We start from the raw sequence: 19,999 nt of genomic DNA on the forward strand, positions 1-19,999 counted from the left end.
CGTGCGAAGCCGGAGCGGGTTGCTAGTCGATTATATCCATCACATCACCATTACCGACAGCAGTGGGCTACGTTGTAGGTTCAGTTGGTCCGAGATACCGCCAATTCGCTATGATGGAGTTTCAGTGGGATACGACAGAAGACTAAAAATCTTCGTACTCAGTAGATACACTTTTTACACTCACATGAACAGTACCATGGATATAACAGAGTATAATATTTCGCCCATGAGACCTCTAATGCGTTGCCATTCCTAAGGACTCAGGTGTTTTTTTTTAATGGGTGATAATGGAATGGTAACCCCACCCGCGCTGTCGGTATACACCGACGGGGCACCAGTGAAGGATGATAGGTGAAGATGAAGTAGATCAGTTAGCCCATTGTGACGAATTCAACAAGAATTGTTCACGATGGTTTCCAGGGGGAACCACGTGGAGGTCGACCTAATAAGGTATATTGCTAGCAATGGGGCTGTCAAACTCCATTGCTAACAATCCATTTCCTCCCGGACTCAGGTGTTATTCCTCTGTACCCTGTAAATACACTGCCATATCCCGCCCTTCAAACCGAAACACAGCCATGCAAACACAACTGCTTCACGGTTGAAACACGAATGAGACAGAAGTACCTACCCAAGCAAACGACTTTTGTACAAAGTCTCCCTCTGGTAATCAGTTGGTTCGTAGTTGATTCGTCCAATATTAACCATGGTAGTGTCCAGGGAGTATCGTGTGGAGGGAGAGGTCAAATTCACAGTGTTTATTGCTAGCAATGCGGATTCTAATCTTCGTTACTAACAACTCCTTTGATGAGAAGGCGACCTTGCGAAGATGTGGGAAAGTTGTTTATTTTTTCCGTTACTCTTGTCATTATCATATCAGCCCTTAACTGTCCACTGCTGAACATAAGAAGGGGAGTTTTTCCAGTAGTTGCCACGTTTGGCAGGCGGGTTGGCAACATTAGTTAAGCTATTAGTGATGTTTTAAGACGGACGCTGCTACCCATCCCTCGGCCATAAATTCTCTTAGTTGCTTCTTAAGACATCCACGGGAAAAGAAGGGGTAGGTCTATTCTACGCCGGGACCTACACGGCGAACACTACTTTTTTTTGATGGGTGAAAATGGTATGGTAACTCCGCCTGCGCTAAAGGTATACGCTGGCGGAGCACCAGTGAAGGGTGATAGATGAGAATGAAAACAGGCCAGTTAGCCCATCATGATGAATTCATCAGGAATTAACCATGATAGTTTCCAGAGAGAACCGCGAGGAGCTCAACCTGGTTGCGTATATTGCTAGCAATGGGATTCTCAGTCTCCATTACTAACAGTCCCTTCCCCACTGTACTTATATGTTACATATTGTATTTTCAGGCAGACCGCGACAAAATATGTCGGCTAATGGAGGAGTCACTTCGAAGTAGTTTCGGGCAGCCGGTGAGCACGGCGGCGGGCGCGGCCGCGGGCGGCGGCGTGGGGACCGCGGGGACACTGCCGCACCGCGCGCCGCAGCACGTCGCCAGCTAGTGCGCGCACCCGGCGCCACTCGCATCGCTCTAGCTCTCCACGCGTACTCTACGTGCGAGTAAATAAGGATGCCGCATCAATACCACACGTCAAACGTAATCCGAACACATCTGTGCCCATAACGTCGATATCGTCAAATTTGGATTACATTCGTATTTATTTCAATCACTGTCATCGCCTACGGAACGCCTATTTATTATTTACTCATTTATTAGTTAAATACATAAAATATACAACACTAGCGCATTGGACCCCGCACTATGCGAAACTATATCGCGGGAGTCCATGTGGAAATTTATATAACCGAAAAATTCTCTACAGATTACTATTACGTCTACTAAAGTCACAGATCACGTCAATAATGACATTGACAAGTATGAATCATAAACGTCATTGATTGACATGTGTCAGAATCGACTAACGCAGGCGAGTTTTCAATGTTTCACCTTAAACCCAACTTGACAATCCTTATTTACTCTCGTACTCGAAATTAGTTCGAAACCTATGAAATCGTCGACCAGATCTGCTACGTCTAGACATTCGAGCGCACGCGTCGACTGCGAGACGGACAGTCTTGCATCTCTTTCGTTACTAGTACTAGATATCATAGTAATCTTTCAATGTCGAATGGCGCGTGTATGCCGCAGGAGCGCCGTTCGATCACCAGCGGCTTCGCTGACACCGCACGGTCGGCCACGGTGACCATCGTCCCATAGATGTACTTTACACTTACGAAGTTTGCCGTAGTGAAATCGACTCGAATTTAATACTGAACACGGTGAGCATTTCAACTATAACGCAGGCTCAGTATGAAATTCGGGCTTCTAGCTCTTAGTATAGGATTTAATGCATATTTATATACTTGAAAAAAAAAATGGGTCTTATGACGAGATTTTGTATCGCCAAATAATGTGTATTTTTGCATACGAATGAGTAAGACGGTCCGACGAACGATGTGTATTGAACGGTGTTTTTTAATAGTTTATCAATTTTTAACATTTAATATGATAGTTCTGCATTGCATGTGATTCTGAAACCACAAATTGTATTTCAAAAGAAATGGACTTAGACTATATAGATAGAGCATCGAGCCCCAAAAACGGGTCAACATTTTTGTCAGCTAATTGTCAAGTTATTTTTTTTATACAACTTAGAATGGCAAACAAGCTGACGGCCCACCTGATGGTAAGTGGTAACCGTCGCCAATAGACATGAGCAGTACCATGGACATAACAGAGTATACTGTTTCGCCCATGATACCTCCCATGCGTTGCCATTCCTGAGGACTCAGGTGTTATTCCTCTGTATCCTGTAAATTCACTGCCATATCCCACCCTTAAAACCGAAACACAGCCATGCAAACACAACTGCTTCACGGTAGAAACACAAATGAGACAGAGGTACCTAAGCAATCGTTTTTTTTTATCAGTGTTCTATATACTTACGCATACAATGTATCTTGACGTATTATTTAATAAATAAAATTAGTGTTTACACATTAAAAAGATGCAGAAATTATAAGACGAAATAAATATAGAAGTTATAAAGGAATCACTCATAAGTATTTATCAAGCAAAATTGTATGAAAAAGTTGAGCCGTTTAACTCGAAGCATTTGTATGGAGATACTCTGTCTATATAATCTAAGAAAGAAGCTTAAAACCGAACGACAATTGTAAATTGGATATTGATGACAGTACGTTGACCTTATCAAATTTTCTGTTACGATATCACAGAATGCATAGTAACTTGCTATTGTATGGCATATGTCCCTCTCCTTCATTTAACTATGCATTTCTCTCTTTCTAAACCATGATGTGCAAAATATACTCTACGATTAACCAACAGTAAGAGAAATGGAATAATGATTCATAAATTCAGATTTGTAGGCTTCAATTTTGTTTACACACTTTTAGAATCACATTTACAATTTGAAAAACAAAATTCAAATGCTAGTTTTCAATGTAGAGCTATCACATTAAAACTACACGTAATGTACAAGCCGATTGTCGAATGCAACATTGTTTACAATTCAACGGACGCTTCTATTGACCAAACTTATAGTACGGATTGTAGTAAAATATTTTTTTTTTTTTTTATACAACTTAGAATGGCAAACAAACTGACGGCCCGCCTGATGGACAGTGGTAACCGTCGCCTATAAACATGAGCAGTACCATGGACATAACAGAGTATACTGTTTCACCCATGATACCGCCCATGCGTTGCCATTCCTGAGGACTTAGGTGTTATACCTCTTTACTTTGAAAAGCATTAGTAAAAACTATTTACTTTATTTGAAAAAAAAAAAAAACTATGAAGAGACATTTACTATATCTATCTTGCTCTCTAAATATTTCTGTCTCTTTTAAATGGAAAATAAACCCCTGAAGTGTATAATTAACCTCACACCGACAAGTTCCTATTACGAAATCTCATTCTTTATATCTGAAGCTAAAATTTAGACATAATTTTTTGAGAGTAAAAATCTACAATCGATATTTTCAAGTCTTAGATAGATAGATAGATATATAGTTTATTTGCATCACTAGAAATACATATACAAAGAAATACATAAAATAAAAACATATTTTTTTTCCCCTTTCAATCGTTTTCCATAACGACACAAAATGGTCACAACTCAGTTTATTGCTTTGCCCTCAAAAGAGCAAAACACTGATATTCTATTGTGGCTAAAAGTGAATAAGGTAACAGTGAAATAATATCATCAGTTACCTATACAGTTAACAATAATACAACTGTTAATTTAGCAGTTAAATAGAATAGAAAGGTAACTTGATGGAATATTTAACTTTTGAATCATGAAATTTTTCAAATTAATTTTAAAAGGTAACGTAGACTCAAATATCTGTCTAATTTCATCATTAAAATTAAAAAATCTAGTAAACGAGTTACAGAAAGACGATTCAGAAATGATCATCGCTCCAAAGTTCCAATATTAAATGATTTGTACAACCTTATTTTAGTTACTTTCTATAAATATTAATTCCCCCATAATACTAAAGGGAGTTCGGACTATGACCCCTTAACACAGGCGATTAACCTATTTAGGGGTCCAGTTCTAAAACCACAATTACTGTAACCGTTTAAAATTATAACAACAATATTAGTACAGTAACTTGAGAAATAACTACATGGGACAGATAAAAGAAACACTAGGCGTCATGTCGTATAGGGAGGTCAAGGATATGGCCTGGGATAGAGCTGGCTGGAAGAAGGTGCATGAATTAGTTGCACCGACAAGAGGAAACTGTTAAATGAAAAGAGAACTTGAGAAACTACAGTTATGTTTTTACAAAATAAATCTTATTTAATTCAATGTTGATTCGACAACCGCTTGGCGACGCTTCCTCCGGGCACGTTTCGTTGTCGTCCGATTATCAAACTAATGCACTGTAGTTGAATCGCCCACGAGGAGTTAGAATTGACATAAAAGTTTTGCATTTCGCCTAAAAAAATAAATAAATATACTAGTCGAGTGAATCTTAAGCCGAGTTAAATTCGTTGTTATATATATATATATATATATATATATATATATATATATATATATATATATATATATATATATATATATATATTGTAATAAAAGTTGATACGCTTTCATAAAAGGAAATTGTAAATTAATCGCCACGTTAGGGGTGTGTAATTGTAAATTGTAAAGTTACGACTCGGGAAGTCGCCGTATGGACATCGAGATTGTTCTAATAGTGTAGTGTAGGCTATGTATGACTGTGTATATGTTACAAATGATATTTAAAATATTATAATTGAACCATTAATATATGTATAGTGAGGCTTCCTTTTAGAGCTTTATGGATGTGGTTATAAGTATACGGAAAATTAAACATACTCACTACGGGAATAAGGTTGAAATTTGTACTGTAAACGCGTTCGTTGTTATTTTAATTGCGATTATAAAAAAAAAAACAGGTGTTCTTTTTTTTTTGAAATATATAAGACGGAAGTACACTATCTATGGAATTAATTTATCTCGTTAATTAAATATGTATTTTATAAGATTTATTTGCATTAACAAATCGTCATAGTGGTAGAATACTGACGGATCTGACAAAAATTACATATATGGATCCGTCAGTATTCTACGACTGTGACGAAATGTCAGTATCATTATTTCTTACATTTACATAATGTAATAATATACTTTTTCATTTTATTATTACAAGCGTACACTTTTTTTTTATTTTTTTTTTTTTTTATACTCACTATGATTTCAATATTGTATTCTGTACGGAAGAATACCTTGATCAGTATTATTTTATAATTTTCACACTAGAAATAAATAAATATAGATGGATCGTGTATTTCTGCGTTTCAAGAGACAATTTAAATTCGTAATGGTACATGTCCACGCCAGTATAAGAGGCAGCCTTCATCCAGCGGCGGCCCAATATGTTATATTGTTCTAAGTCCAACGTGTCGCAGATTGTTTTGTAAAATAAGCCGATCCCTTACAAACCGTAATCATTTATGTCTGTATGCATAGATTTTGAATTATAAAAACGTTTACTACCTAAGGCAGGGGTTCCCAAACTTATTTTATTAATATAATTGCTGTTCTTAAATTGTTGCATGCCCGATAGGGTATAACTGTTAATACCGATGTCAAATCCAAAGCAATGGTTACTGCTATATGTATGTACACAGTTAGCAATAAAATTCTATTTTATTCTATTAATATCTCAGTGGAACAAAAAAAAAAAACTTTATTCCCACGACGTCGTCCACTTTTGTGTGTTTGAGGTTGGGATTTGTCTTCATCACCATCATCATATCAGCCTTTAATTGTCCACTGCTGCACATAAGCCTCCTCTTCTGGGGGGGGGGGGGGGGGTTGCCAGTAGTAGCCATGCTTGGCAGGCTGATTGGCAACCACAGTTAGGCTTTGGAGATGTTTTAAAAGGGGCCCTACTGCCCATCCCTCGCCCTCTCTTAGTCACCTCTTACGACACCCACGGGACAGGAAGGGGTGGCCTACTCTATGCCGGTACTAATTGTCTGATAATTATCCATGTAACAATGAAGTGACAATCTGCGACAACGTTGACATATTTGAATAAAACAAATTAAAATCGCTCGCTTAATTTGGTATGAAATGTGCCTCTTGATGAAACGTCAATTGTTGATCGATGTGATTTTAACATAATAGTGGAATAGTTCAGCATTTATACACAGCTCGTTTGTTTTTCAATACGTAATATTATAGTGGTGCTAGCAATGCGCAGTGGTGTGTATGTATGTCACCATTGTACTGTGGTATATAGGATTACGTGATAACTGTTAGGTTCTCGCGGCTCGAATCACCAAATAAAACTATTTGAAACGGTGTTTGTTAATTTTTTTTGTATTTATATTTTTATGTTATTTCAAATACACAATCGGGACTTGATGCGATGAATAAATCTTTGAAAGTATATAGTAGGTACATACCTGCTTTTTTATTGGCGACGTTCCGACGTGGATTGCACCACGTCGAAACGTCCTGTCGTGACTACGACGTGGTGCAATCCACGTCGCAACGTCGCCAATAAAGAAGCAGGTATTTTTATTTTAATAATTTATTGATCAAAAAAAAAATATATGGTACAAAAGACGGACTGTAATGCTCGTAGCATTCTCTACCAGTCAACGTTTTGGGATGAACAGTGAATCACGAACGCAGTACTTCATTATTGGAATAGGTTTGCAGCTGTGTAGGTACTATTTACCTGCAAAGACTTTTTCCATCGCGTCAAGTACCGTTTAAAGTTTAAAATTAAGTATTTTATATTATTAAGTTAAATATTAGATGAAAAAAAATTATAAGCAAAATTCGGAACCGTTAAAAACCGTTTTTTTTTTTTTAATTATACCAATTTTCTATTTAAAATTAGTATCCATGACGTGAAATAATTGAAAGTGTTAGAAAAATTACCAACTCAAAAATATAGACCTCTTTCAAATAGTTTTATTCGCAAACATAATAAAGTTCCAAAAGGCACCTTGTTCCTAATTTTCGTTCCGGCGTCCGGTGCTGATACCGTATTCACGTGAAACCGGTTTATTTATTTATTTCGGTTAATGCTAGCGGTGCCAAATGACGAGGTGCCAACAACTAACGTTTTTATTTTCAATTAAGTATCTACGACCGCTTTGTTTTCTATTAAGCTTCCCAAATATAATTTAACCAATATAAATTAATCCTGTGTTAATGTAAGTAATATCACTTGGAAGCTAGGTGCAGTATGTTGATTACATGATGTCCATTTAATACGCCTTTTCAAATACAAAATAACAAAAGCTATTAACATAATTCTGGTGTATGACTAAACTCAATTGACGCTACGCAACCGACGTCCAATCTCTTTCTAAACACATATGTGGAAAAGAGACGAATATAGTTTTGTCAAATGAGTTTAGTTTAGCACCAGTTTGCCACCACAAGCGTATTCGTCGTCGCGTCACCGTGCTGTGAACGAACCCTTACTTTTGTCTTAAGGTGTGTCCATATATAAACATTTGATCGTACTGTAATCTCATTAAACGCCCAACTAGTAAAACTTTAATGTAAGCACTTTACAAAGCATTATAATGTCTGTAAATCTTATTTATTTATTTTTTCTTTTTACTATACTCAAATAACGCAGTATGGTGACGCGAATCTGTGATATTCTGACAAAGGGTACGATATCAAATTTTTATAATGACTCATTTTGACGGCTAAAACCTTGTTTTTTTTATACAACTTAGAATGGCAAACAAGCTGACGGTCCACCTGATGGAAAGTGGTAACCGTCGCCTATAGACATGAGCAGTACCATGGACATAACAGAGTATACTATTTCGCCCATGATACCCCCCATGCGTTGCCATTCCTGTAGACTCAGGTGTTATTCCTCTGTGCCCTATAAATTCACGGCATATCCCAACTATTTTTACATGATGTCGATAAATTCAATTTTTTTTTTACCTTTTAAAATCTACCCCCGTATCATATCACTAATATTAGTATTAAATTTCGTATTAATTGTCTGAATATCACGATGAATATGAGCACAGTATGAATCAGCATTGAGAACGCAAGCGTGAAGTATGAGGTTGTAGTGTAAACGACCGGACTAGGGCATCGTAGGGCCATAGCACACAAATAAGTATCCCTACAGAGACCAAGCTTCGTACACGTGTAGGCAGGAAAGTGCACTAGCGCATAGCGTGGCCATGTGTGGTAATATCTCAACAATAGATTCGCGTACACTCCGTGATAGTAAAAATTTGTAGTTTTAAGTTTTTTTTTTTTTTTTAGTAACCCCGCTTGCGCTAGCGTTATACGTCGGTGGGGCACCAGTGAATAATGATATGACATAAAAAAGCAAGTCAGTCAGCCCATAGTGATGAATACACCAAACATTCAGCACGATGGTTTCCAGAGGTGACCACGTAGAGGTCGAACTGACAGGGTATATTGCTAGCAATGGGAATGGTAGCAATTCCTTCCCCCTTAGTAGTTTTAAGTGACAAATGAATTTATGTATACATTTATGTTGCAACATGCACGTGAGTACGTGAGAGAATACGCCGTATATTGCTCTCTCATTCGTAGTAAACATATCTGTAAGTGGTTTAATTTGTAACTTATCTTTTTGAGTATGTAATTGTAGCACCTTTTGATATAAGTGGTAGTATAATCGGGAGAGATACGTAGCTATGTGTGAGTGTACCTACAGCGAGCCACTTGTATGTAGTTTGATTTCTGTGGGGATACCACCTAGTGTGATTATAGTTAGTGTAGTGTAAACGAAAGACTGGAATTAGGTAAATGTAATGTCAAGGGTAGACTCCCTGAGCCCCTCGCGCCGGTAAACTAATCTATTAGGTACTTAGATAAATTGTTACAACAAAAGTAACCAATTAGCGGTTACGAAACCTTATTTTGTAATGTTAAAAAGCCTATTATTTTTATATTGCGTTATTTATTTACTTGTTTCAATAAAAAAAAAATTAGTTAATAAGAAAAAGTGTGGAAAAATTACGTGTTGACAACCCTAGGTGTTAAATGTATCGACTTATGTTTCTGTGCACTTATAACGAGACAGTCTACCCGTCATTCCGTCTCTTTTCCTCCTCATTGGTTGGAAAGTGACGGATATAGTTGTCCTGTCTGTGTGATAGTGTGCCAGTTTCGTACATTTGTATTGTAGTCTCACACACACACACACATACATATAAAGACAAGTTAAAAACAAAAGCAGTTTTGGAATTAGATCGAAAATAGTATAATGTCGGTCACTATTTGTATATACGCTCGTCTCTGTGTTCCTAATTATTTTGTACAAATAGCTTGTAAATATTCATATTGGTGTTCAGTTTACCGGCGGGTGTGGAGGGCCAGGCGGGCGGAGTCGGGAGGCAGGTGTCTAGCTTGTAAAGTGGCGTGTCTCTGTAAATAATCGCTTCTAGTATAGATAGTACGTATAAATTATTATTACGATTAATAACTGAATCAATGTACCTACTGTGTATTTTAATATAATACAATTGTATTCACACTTCGTTACTCGATATACAGCTATGATTTTGTCTCGTGCTAAATTGAATGGCAACATATATCGGTGTTCAGCAAGGCAATATCACAATATGTAGCTTGTACCGTGTTAAAATCGTGATCAGGGAAATAAAAAAAAAAAACTAGTTGAGAGCCTAAAAAAAGGAAAACGGGCGAATTAAATACTAGAATACTAATTTCAATTGGGTTACATTATAATGTTCAAGAGAAAATCATGTATAATTATAATAAATCTGTAGAGAGGTCAATTCTGTACATGAAATATATTTCCAAAATAACTATCAGCGGATGATTAGAGATCGATACTGATGCCACAAATGCAATCATTGGAAAATTTTTGTCTGTCTGTCTGTCTGTATGTTCGTTATAGAAACAAAAACTACTCGACGGATTTTAACGAAACTTGGTACAATTATTCTTCATACTCCTGGGCAGGTTATAGTATACTTTTCATCATGTTACGATCAATAGGAGCAGAGCAGTGAAGGGGAATGTTAAAAATGTTCACCCGTGCGAAGCCGGGATGGGCCGCTAGTTAAAAAATAAAATTTTGATGACTCAATTCTGTAACATTAAATCTACAACTCGGTATTTGTTTGTAAACAATTTAAAAAAAAAGTTTTCCGTCGCCTAAAATAGTATTTGGATTCACTCGTTTAAATACAAAGCAATAAAAACTGGCTCAATTATTTTATATGGCAAACAATATAGTCGATATAAAAATCATCTCTTTTCGTTTAATAGCGGGTTTTTTTTTATTTTCCTGATCTGTTTTTTTTTTTTTATTTCAAGTATTTACTAGCAATGCATATTAAATTTAATATTTTAAAACAATAATTTTAGTTAACGGCAACCCTGCAGAAGACATAGTCTCTACCCTTGTCTGAGAGTACTATTTCAGTAAAGAATACGATGGGCGTACCTTGACAATTATTCGCATACTAGTTTTGTTTCTATTAGAAACTTGTTAATTTATTTATACAGGAGAATTTAGGGACAGCATAAACGATCAAGTTTATGTAAGTTAAAAAAAGTAAAAGTTATTTTTTTAACTAATCTATAGTCTAAAAATTATAATTTTACGTATGTGTGTAAATGATTTTCAGTTATGTTCATCGTGTCATGCCAAAACTCTTCTGATTTGGTCAATTATTGGATAATACTGCCAAGATCTTTTTATTAGATATCTCTTAAAAGTTTCGTCAGTGTATATTTAAAATGTATATCGGATTGCTTATACTTTTTTTTTTTTTTTTAAGAATTGTCGACTATTTTAAGCACCTTCCGGGACCCTTATTCACATGGTCGTAGCTAGGAAGGTAGTGCCCTACCTTAAAAGGCCCAATGCCCTACCTTAACTGGCCTTAAGAAAGTATACAGATTCGCTTTTTCAAAGTTTGTTATGACTTCTGCCCTACCAAAAAGTTCTTTTGCCCTACCTTAAACGTGGATCTAGCTACGGCCCTGCTTGTTTATAAGTACCCTGGCTGAGCATTGACAACAAATAGGCAATTCGATATTAATTTAAAATATAACACTTAGATCAAGAAGTCCCCACATTTCCAGAACTAATTCCCTTATCTACTTCAGCCATTAAAGGTGCGTTTACATGGGCAATTTATACAATATTATGGCTATATCTTTATTTATGAAATCAAAAAATATATTGGGATGCTAACATGCAGCAGTTTTTACTAGAGATAGAGAAAGCAATATTAATACTATATCTATAAAACAACTAAATTTCCAATCAATTGTACTCGAAAATTGCCCATGTAAGGACCTCTTAAAATGTATAAACACTATAGTATCTGTACTTCACTGCACATTTAATTTTTAACCAAATGGTGTACATTTCATGAGTTTAATTTACAGTACTATAGTGTTTACATATGCAACAATGGCCATTTCGTCACAGTCGTAGAATACTGACGAATCTTTATATGTAATCTTTGTCAGATCCGTCGGTATTCTACGACTATGACGATTTGAATCTACAGTTCTCAAGCTAGAATATAATAACAAATGGTATACTAATCTGTCTTGCATCCGTCATCACACTCCCCAAGCACTTGAACCTCTAAATCTTTATATTTTTTTTATACTTATCCGGCAGTATTTTTCTTTTCTATCCTTTAAAATAATTACGTATTGTTAAATTTATTATTGTAAGAAAATGTGAGTTATTTATGTGTATGATAATGAAACATTGCTAAGGCACAGGGTCTGTTATGTTTACGCCGATGCGAAGCTTTTATTTTAGTGGTATTTACGTCGTTTATATATATATATATATATATATATATATATATATATATATATATATATATATATATATATATATATATATATATATATTTATATTTGTTTTATACTCCGCACAAAAATGTTACCCATTCGCTTACCACTTAATATATTGGTTCGTGTCTCGTTTTTTATTTATTTATTTTTTATTTTAATTTCTAATTTTTTTTTTTGTTTATATAATAAAAATGGACACATTAACAGATGAATTCTAATTTCGAATATTGTCACGCGACGTGTATATAATTTATTTGTAACCCCCGTATTCCTGTGACGTCATTTCCAAAGAGTAGTGTGTTCGTTTTGAATATTGTCATTTTTATTTTGTGTGTTTCCAACGCATCGAGATTGTGACCTTATTTATTTGATCCAGAGTTGCATTTGCTCGCGCTATTTATTCGTGTCTCCTAGTACGCTGAGTCAGTGCAGTATGATTTAGATGTAACGTTAACTGTATTACTATACCTACATAATGTAATATACCTAATTATGCTCAAAATGTATAACCCATTGCAAATGATCGAACGATTGAAATATGTTTGCGTACCTATTCTTAAATAAAAATGTCAATAAAATTGTATTTTAAAAGGAAAGCTGGCTTTTCATTATATATATATATATATATATATATATATATATATATATATATATATATATATATATATATATATATATATATATATATATATATATATATATATATATATATATATATATATATATATTTATGCAACTTGTATTGGTAAACAAGAAATATTGATGTCTCTTATATATATATATACCTGATGGTAAGTGGTAATCGTGGTAAAACATGAGCTGTACCATGGATGTAACAGTGTTATCTGTAAATTCACTGCCATATCCCACCCTTCAAACCGAAATATTCAAGACAAAATCATCAAGCGAGGAGGTCGACCTGGTTGAGTATAATGCTAGCAATAGGATTCTCAGTTTCCATTACTAACAATCCCTTTTCCCCCAACAGTGACCGTTTACCATCAGACGGTCCGAATGTTTGGCACATTTGTGATATAAAACATCTCTAAAAACAAATATATATATATATATATATATATATATATATATATATATATATATATATATATATATATATATCTCGCAGAAACAATGGAACGCCAAATGCTTCGATTTAAACAAACCTCTCCATATCTTGTCCGCTTTGATACAAATATTAATGATCAAGATTGAGTTCCACAAAAAAAACGTCTTCAATTAATCCTCACGAATGACAACGCGAATGGTATCATGGGCGAAACAGTATACTCTGTTATGTCCATGGTACTGCTCGTGTCTATAAGCGACGGTTACCACTTTCCATCAGTATACTCTGTTATGTCCAGGTGAGCCGTCAGCTTGTTTGCCATTCTAAGTTGTATAAAAAAAACTGATTTTGATAAAATTTCTGTGGGACCAATCTGTAAATGTACCTTTTCAGATAAAAAAAGAATTTTCCAAATCGGTTTACAACTGACGAAGTTATGAGGTAACAAACATAAAACAAATACAATCGAATTGAAAACTGCATTTTGGAAGTCGATTGAAAATACTAGAGGTCAGGAGAAGGCGAGTTCCACACTCGTCGCAGGAATTGGAAAAGATCCCAAAATAATATGAGTCCAGTTTTAAAAACACTTTATTGTTTGTTATGCCACACGATCACAAGTAATTGTATATCGAACTATACTAAGTAAACTATACTAAATACCTATATACAATATAAAAAAGAGTAAATCAGAATTCCCAAAATACAAAACTATATTAAATTCAATTACATATTTCAAACACACATTGGTAACATGGACGGTCACGGTGTTAACGACCATATCTTTGGCAAATGGACTTATTTCTATTAATTTTGGTCGTAACTTACCTATCTAACCAGCGACAAATCTCAGCCCAACAACCATCTTATTCGTTAAAACTAAAATATACCTATTTTAACTGTTACACTGTTTTGTTACTTTCAAATTGAGAATTTAGTGTAAAAGGAAAAGACGAAAACAGTATGAAATCTAAAACGTGTTTGTGAAAAGTTTGACGTTTCTATGAATAAGGAGCAAATGACAATAGACACAGAAATGTATCTCTTTCTTTCGTCATTTTGTGGCCCTTGTTTTATTTAGACCACTGCACGTTATTTATATTTTTCTTTAATCGTATATTTCACAATAAATCTGCATAATATAACAACTTTTTTATACCACTTTCTCAGTCGGTGTCGGTTCTCTGTGGTACGTATACGGCCGGTCCATTAAGCACTCTTTCGTAATATCAATCCAGAGGGCCACAATATATTGCGGTGATAATTCTTAATGAGAAAATAATGAATTAGTTATATCTTATTACGTTACTTATACATAATAATCATAAATACTTTTATATGAATATCATTTACTATTACCATGCATGACTACAAATATACCCATTTTGAATGCATACTTAAAACGCAGTCTAAAAAGTAATTAAACTACCATTTATCTACAAATATTTACAACTTAATATCTACTTATAAATCGATAGCACATTTTCTAATAGTGAAAAACCGCCCAAACGTACAAGTATGTACGTACATACACACAATATAATTCCATAGTTGTTCGACTTTAGCATTTGTATACTTATAACTGAGGTACATTTTCTAACGGCCTAAAGTCGACTCAACTATCATTTGCTCCTAATTCCACAACGATTACTTTCATAATGTATAACGATATGCCAAAGTGACCGGCTGTGGTTCCGCCTCTTCCCTTTCTTCCTGCTCGGGTACATAATAATGCAGTTCGTACGCCGGCGACAATTCCACGGTAATATTGTCGCAATTCTCGCAAGGCCTCCCCCGTACCATGTAATTGTTTGGCTTCGTAGCCATGCTCCCCTCTCCGTACAGCCTCTTCATGAACGCGGTCGAAGTCGCTAGAACCTTGCCGCTTTCGTCCGCCTTCCTGTGCAGCACGCTGTTATTAAACAATATCGGGAAATCGACCTTGAACCGCTCGTTATTTTGGTTGAAATTATCGATAAATCTACTCAGTATATCCTTTCGGAACTGCGTTTCGTAATCAAACTCATCGTTCACGTTGGGCCTATGCTTTAATCTGCCCAAGTCGTTCACGGTCACGCCTCTGACAGGAGCTTGTGGGTACGGAACATATTCGGCATTTTTATCGTAATCGTTATCTCTCACTGCTTCATCTATAAAGTCTTTATAATGTCTAATGACATAGGAGCCTCTGTCGTAATTCCCATTGTCCGCTGTGTATCCGTTGTTTTGCATCGGTGGTTCTGATATACGTTGACTGTTCGCCGAGTATACATTCTTTTCTATATTAGCTGGATTTGGTAGACGCGTATTGTAATTTGTTGGTATTATCGTGTTCTTTTTATTAAACTGTTCATATTTATCGTGCTGCACAGACGGAGAGGGTGTCGTGGCGAATGTGTTTGGAGCAGCAGTCTTAGGGGGCTCCTTATATGTGTATAAATTCACTTTCCTTTGGAAGTCTCCGTCGTAATCGTTATTGTTAACTTTCGGCGTAACGCGCGGTGGGAAATACTGGACGGTAGGTTTCCTTTCCGGTAAATAACCCGTGGTCGGTTTCGTGGACACTGCCGTCGGTAACGTAGTAACTAGGGTTTCCTTATTGAATACACGAGGTGTATATTTCTTCAAATCTATTTTAGGAAGATTCAAATAATCAAAATCATATTCATCGGTAGTATCGTAGTATTCCTGGATAGTATTATATATCTTTGGTTTCTCTGTGGTTAAGGTATTCAATTCTTTATCTTTGTCATTATATAATTGATCTAAGGCACTGGCGTGTGTAGTATGCAACGGTTTACTCTGGAAAGTTCTTATAACATTTCTTGTTGGAGGCATAGAAGCAAACGTTGTTTCCAATGTTGGCGTATTCGTGCCTAATGATTCCACAGAGTAGAGAGTGTCTTCGTAATCGCTGTAAACGGGTTCCCCAAATTTATCTAAAACCTTCTTCTTCTTTGATTTCCGTACTTCAGCGATTTTTTCTAGGCGTTCTTTTAAATCAGGAACATCATTCTTATTTTCTCTACTCAAGGAACTGCTTAATAAAGCTTCTGTTTTATTTTTCAATACCTCAGTATAGTTTTTGGAAGCTGCTTTTGGCTTAAAAACTATGCCTAAGCTACTGATACTTTCATTTCTCCAACTATTATCATCAGGATCTCTTACGATAGGCTTTTGTGACTGGACTTCTATTTTCTTCAATGGTTTGTAATTTGGACTTACTGTATACTTAGCAGGATATTTTCCTTTTTCATATTCTATGGGTTTTACACTCAATGTGTCGTCCACCGTTTCTTGAGACGATTTTTGCAATATCGGTATATCTATGACATGTTTGCCAGCATTTTTAACCTCAATGCGTTTAGCATACTTTCCGTTATCACTAAGCATATCTTCCTTTAGAAGATCTTCTTTCATTGCGTCCTCCGCCTGGAATAGTAAAATGACTTGGTGAGTATGGATTTTTGTTAAGATTTTAAAATTGATCATTCTTCCAGTTCATGATCGTATATTACATACCTGTTAATTATAATTACAAATACGAAGTACATAGAATTTGTTCACATCAAAAAGTATCATTATGTATTTTTTTTTCTTTTGGAAAATTCGCGGTAATAAAAAGAGGTATGTATTTAAACTTTACTGTTAAAATAATTAACTATTCTTTAGTCTAATGATACTTTAGTCTTTACTTACATTACTTGGTATCTTTTAATTTTATTAACCTTTAAAAATAATATCAATAAAAATAGATATCTTACCAACTGAGTTTGCGTTTCTATTTCTGTCTTGTTGTCTAATACACTATCAATATTCGGTACTTCTAATTCAATTGATTTTCTGAAATTCTCATCACTGCTGCTTATGCTGGTGGGATCAAAGTTTTCTACTATTGTTGTCACTTCTTGAAAGTCTGTCCCTGCAATTGGTTTTGCTGAATAATCTAAGAAACCAGCTCTTTTAGACGACGACTGCCGTATTCTCGGAAAGGTTGTCTTCGTTTCTAAGGGTGAAGTTAGTGTATCACTTTCACTTATGTAAATACTACTAGCAGTTGGTGCAGTATCTATTTCCGTTGGAATACCTGTGAATGTATTAGAATTTGACGGCTGCTCTATTTTAAACGCTTCCAGAGACGATATTGTAGTCTCATTCAATACTTTCTCTAAAGTAAAACGAGGCGGTGTCTCTTCTCTAGGCAGCTCTTTGAAATTAGTGGCTGTTGTACTATCTGTAACAGTTTCTTCGCGTTTTCTGTTAATTGTTGTATATTTTCTCCCAAAAGGCAAAACAGGAGGTGTACTTATTAATTTATTTACATTTGAATTAGTTTTGACATTTTCAGTAAGCGAATCCGTCCATACAGACTGCATTGTAGTACTAGAATCAAATTGATTGATAGACCTTGATTCAATGATAGGTGTACCGCTTGTATAGTCCGTATCAGTCGTAGCAATTTCTGAAGGTAATTCAATAGTTGTGATTTCCCTTGACAGAATGTCGGTTAATCTGCTTTTTATATTAGCTGTTGAAGAACCTTCCACTGTCCCTGAAGTTTGCGTTGATACAAAGTCACTGTTGCCATCAGCAGTGGTAAAGTCGCTTGTTACCGTAGCAGTTACGTTATCTTCATTTTTCTGTCTTCGTTTCCTTAGAATTTCTTCATTCACGTCTGGCACGTAAGTAACTTCGTCATTTAATGTGGATGAAATCTCTTCTTTTGCAGCACTCGTGTATACTGGTAGGCCTGTTATTTTCAAATATCCATCGTCAGTTTTCAAAAGAATGTAAGCTGTAGTTAATTCGACTTTGTCTTCATTTTCTGGATAATCACCTTTAATTTCGTACACTTTAGCTGTCGTATGCGCTGGTATAATTTTCTCCAGCGAAATGTTTGGAAGTTCGATAACTTTAATATTTGTTTTTGACGATTCATCTTTCACATTTACCAAGGAGCTCTCCTCTTCGACTAGGTCATGTTCGGGTTTTACTGTTACGTGTGTCACGCGACGCACTGTAAACGCACTTATGGGCGATTCTAGCATAAACATGGCGAGTATTGTTACAAACACGAACGACCTGAAACAAACATAAATATATGTTATTAATGTAATTTCATGTATTTTATAAATTATTATTCAGATTCAGATTCTTTATTTGCATTAAACATTTATATGAACGCCATTGAAAATGAAAAATATATAATTAAATTAAAATAAAATTTCAAAACATAAAGACTATTTGACTGATAGTATAATATACATATATTACTAACTGTATACTTATAAAATTTCTCGTACTACAATTATTATATTCGATTGCCAACTTGCAACTCTATTGCGGAATATAAAAATCGCAATTAAAAAACAGGGGTTGATCGTAAAACGGTGAAAATTTGAAGTTGTGTGTATTTTTCCATGCTAAATTATAATAAAATAAAAATAAAAAAATTGACAAAAAAAATTTTTGGTTTGGGTCACCCTTATCATTGAGGGGTCTGAAAAATAGATGTTGGCCGACTCTCAGACCTACCCAATATGCACACAAAATTTCATAAAAATCGGTAAAGCCGTTTCGGAGGAGTTTGGTAACAAATACCGTGACACGAGATTTTTATATATTAGAGATATATTTTTAAAGTCATTTAAATTTGAAACATAAATTAAATTTAAATTTTTTGAAAACAGGATAAATAAGTAAAATTGTATGTTAAAAATTATAAATGCTTCGACTATAAATCGAGTATAAATCTTATGTTGTTTTATGTATTATCTATTCTTATGTACATGTTGTGTGTGATTAGTAACAAACAAATAAACGATCTATCTATCTATCTATCTATCTATTCTGCATAGTAAACTTAAATGATAATGCATTTATAATTATTACATCATTTGTCTATATTGTTGTACCGCATCAGAGCAATACAAGATAATTAGAAGACCTTAATATTCTTAATACACTCTATCTGCATGTTTTTTTAATATATTACAATAAAAATATCGAATACTAATTGAGTTCTGCCTATTCGAAATCCAGTGACACATTATAGGATGATAATTACACGATAAAATAAGGTAAGAATTTATTTTCTGTACAAATTTTACAATAAATCAGGCAGCCACATGAAAAGAAAAACTGTATATATATAAATGCATAAATGTAAAACTTGTAGGAGTAAATACAAGTAAATATACATACAACTTGTATAAGTAAATATTAATATTATAACTCTTTATAAGAAAGAAAGATTTGCCATTTTTATGTTTGCTTTTTGTTTCATAAACTCAAAAATTACTCAACCAATTTTAATCATTCTTTCGCCTATAGAAAATTATACAATTGTTAAACAAAACTAAAAATCCCTATGAAGCATATTTTTTATACAACTTAGAACGACAAACATACATAAAAGCTGACGGCCCACCTGATGGAAAATGGTAACCGTCGCCTATAGACATGAGCATACATATATGAGTACTATGGACATGACAGAGTATATTGTTTCGCCCATGGTCCGTGC

The 19,999-nt window shown here is 34.8% G+C and overlaps 2 protein-coding genes across 2 annotated transcripts in view; one reads left to right on the top strand and one right to left on the bottom strand.

Moving 5' to 3' along the window:
• The window catches only part of LOC113517327 (nuclear receptor-binding protein homolog), a 113,851-nt gene extending 102,195 nt beyond the window's left edge, over window positions 1–11,656 (top strand). Inside the window, exon 10 of the mRNA XM_031912549.2 lies at window positions 1,371–11,656. Within this exon, the coding sequence (XP_031768409.2) occupies window positions 1,371–1,523 (153 nt within the window). The 3' untranslated portion in view covers window positions 1,524–11,656. The remainder of the gene's footprint in view (window positions 1–1,370) is intronic.
• A 2,486-nt stretch (window positions 11,657–14,142) lies between these two features.
• Window positions 14,143–19,999, bottom strand: part of LOC113510008 (uncharacterized) — a 30,627-nt gene continuing 24,770 nt past the window's right edge. The window contains exons 2-3 of the mRNA XM_052894890.1: window positions 17,238–18,555; window positions 14,143–16,905 (exon numbers count right to left, since the gene is read on the bottom strand). Coding sequence (XP_052750850.1) covers window positions 15,127–16,905; window positions 17,238–18,555 — 3,097 coding nt within the window. The 3' untranslated portion in view covers window positions 14,143–15,126. The remainder of the gene's footprint in view (window positions 16,906–17,237; window positions 18,556–19,999) is intronic.

Source organism: Galleria mellonella, unplaced genomic scaffold, assembly GCF_026898425.1.
Source record: "Galleria mellonella isolate WM207_F2 unplaced genomic scaffold, CSIRO_AGI_GalMel_v1 utg246, whole genome shotgun sequence".
Classification (NCBI taxonomy): Eukaryota; Metazoa; Arthropoda; class Insecta; order Lepidoptera; family Pyralidae; genus Galleria; species Galleria mellonella.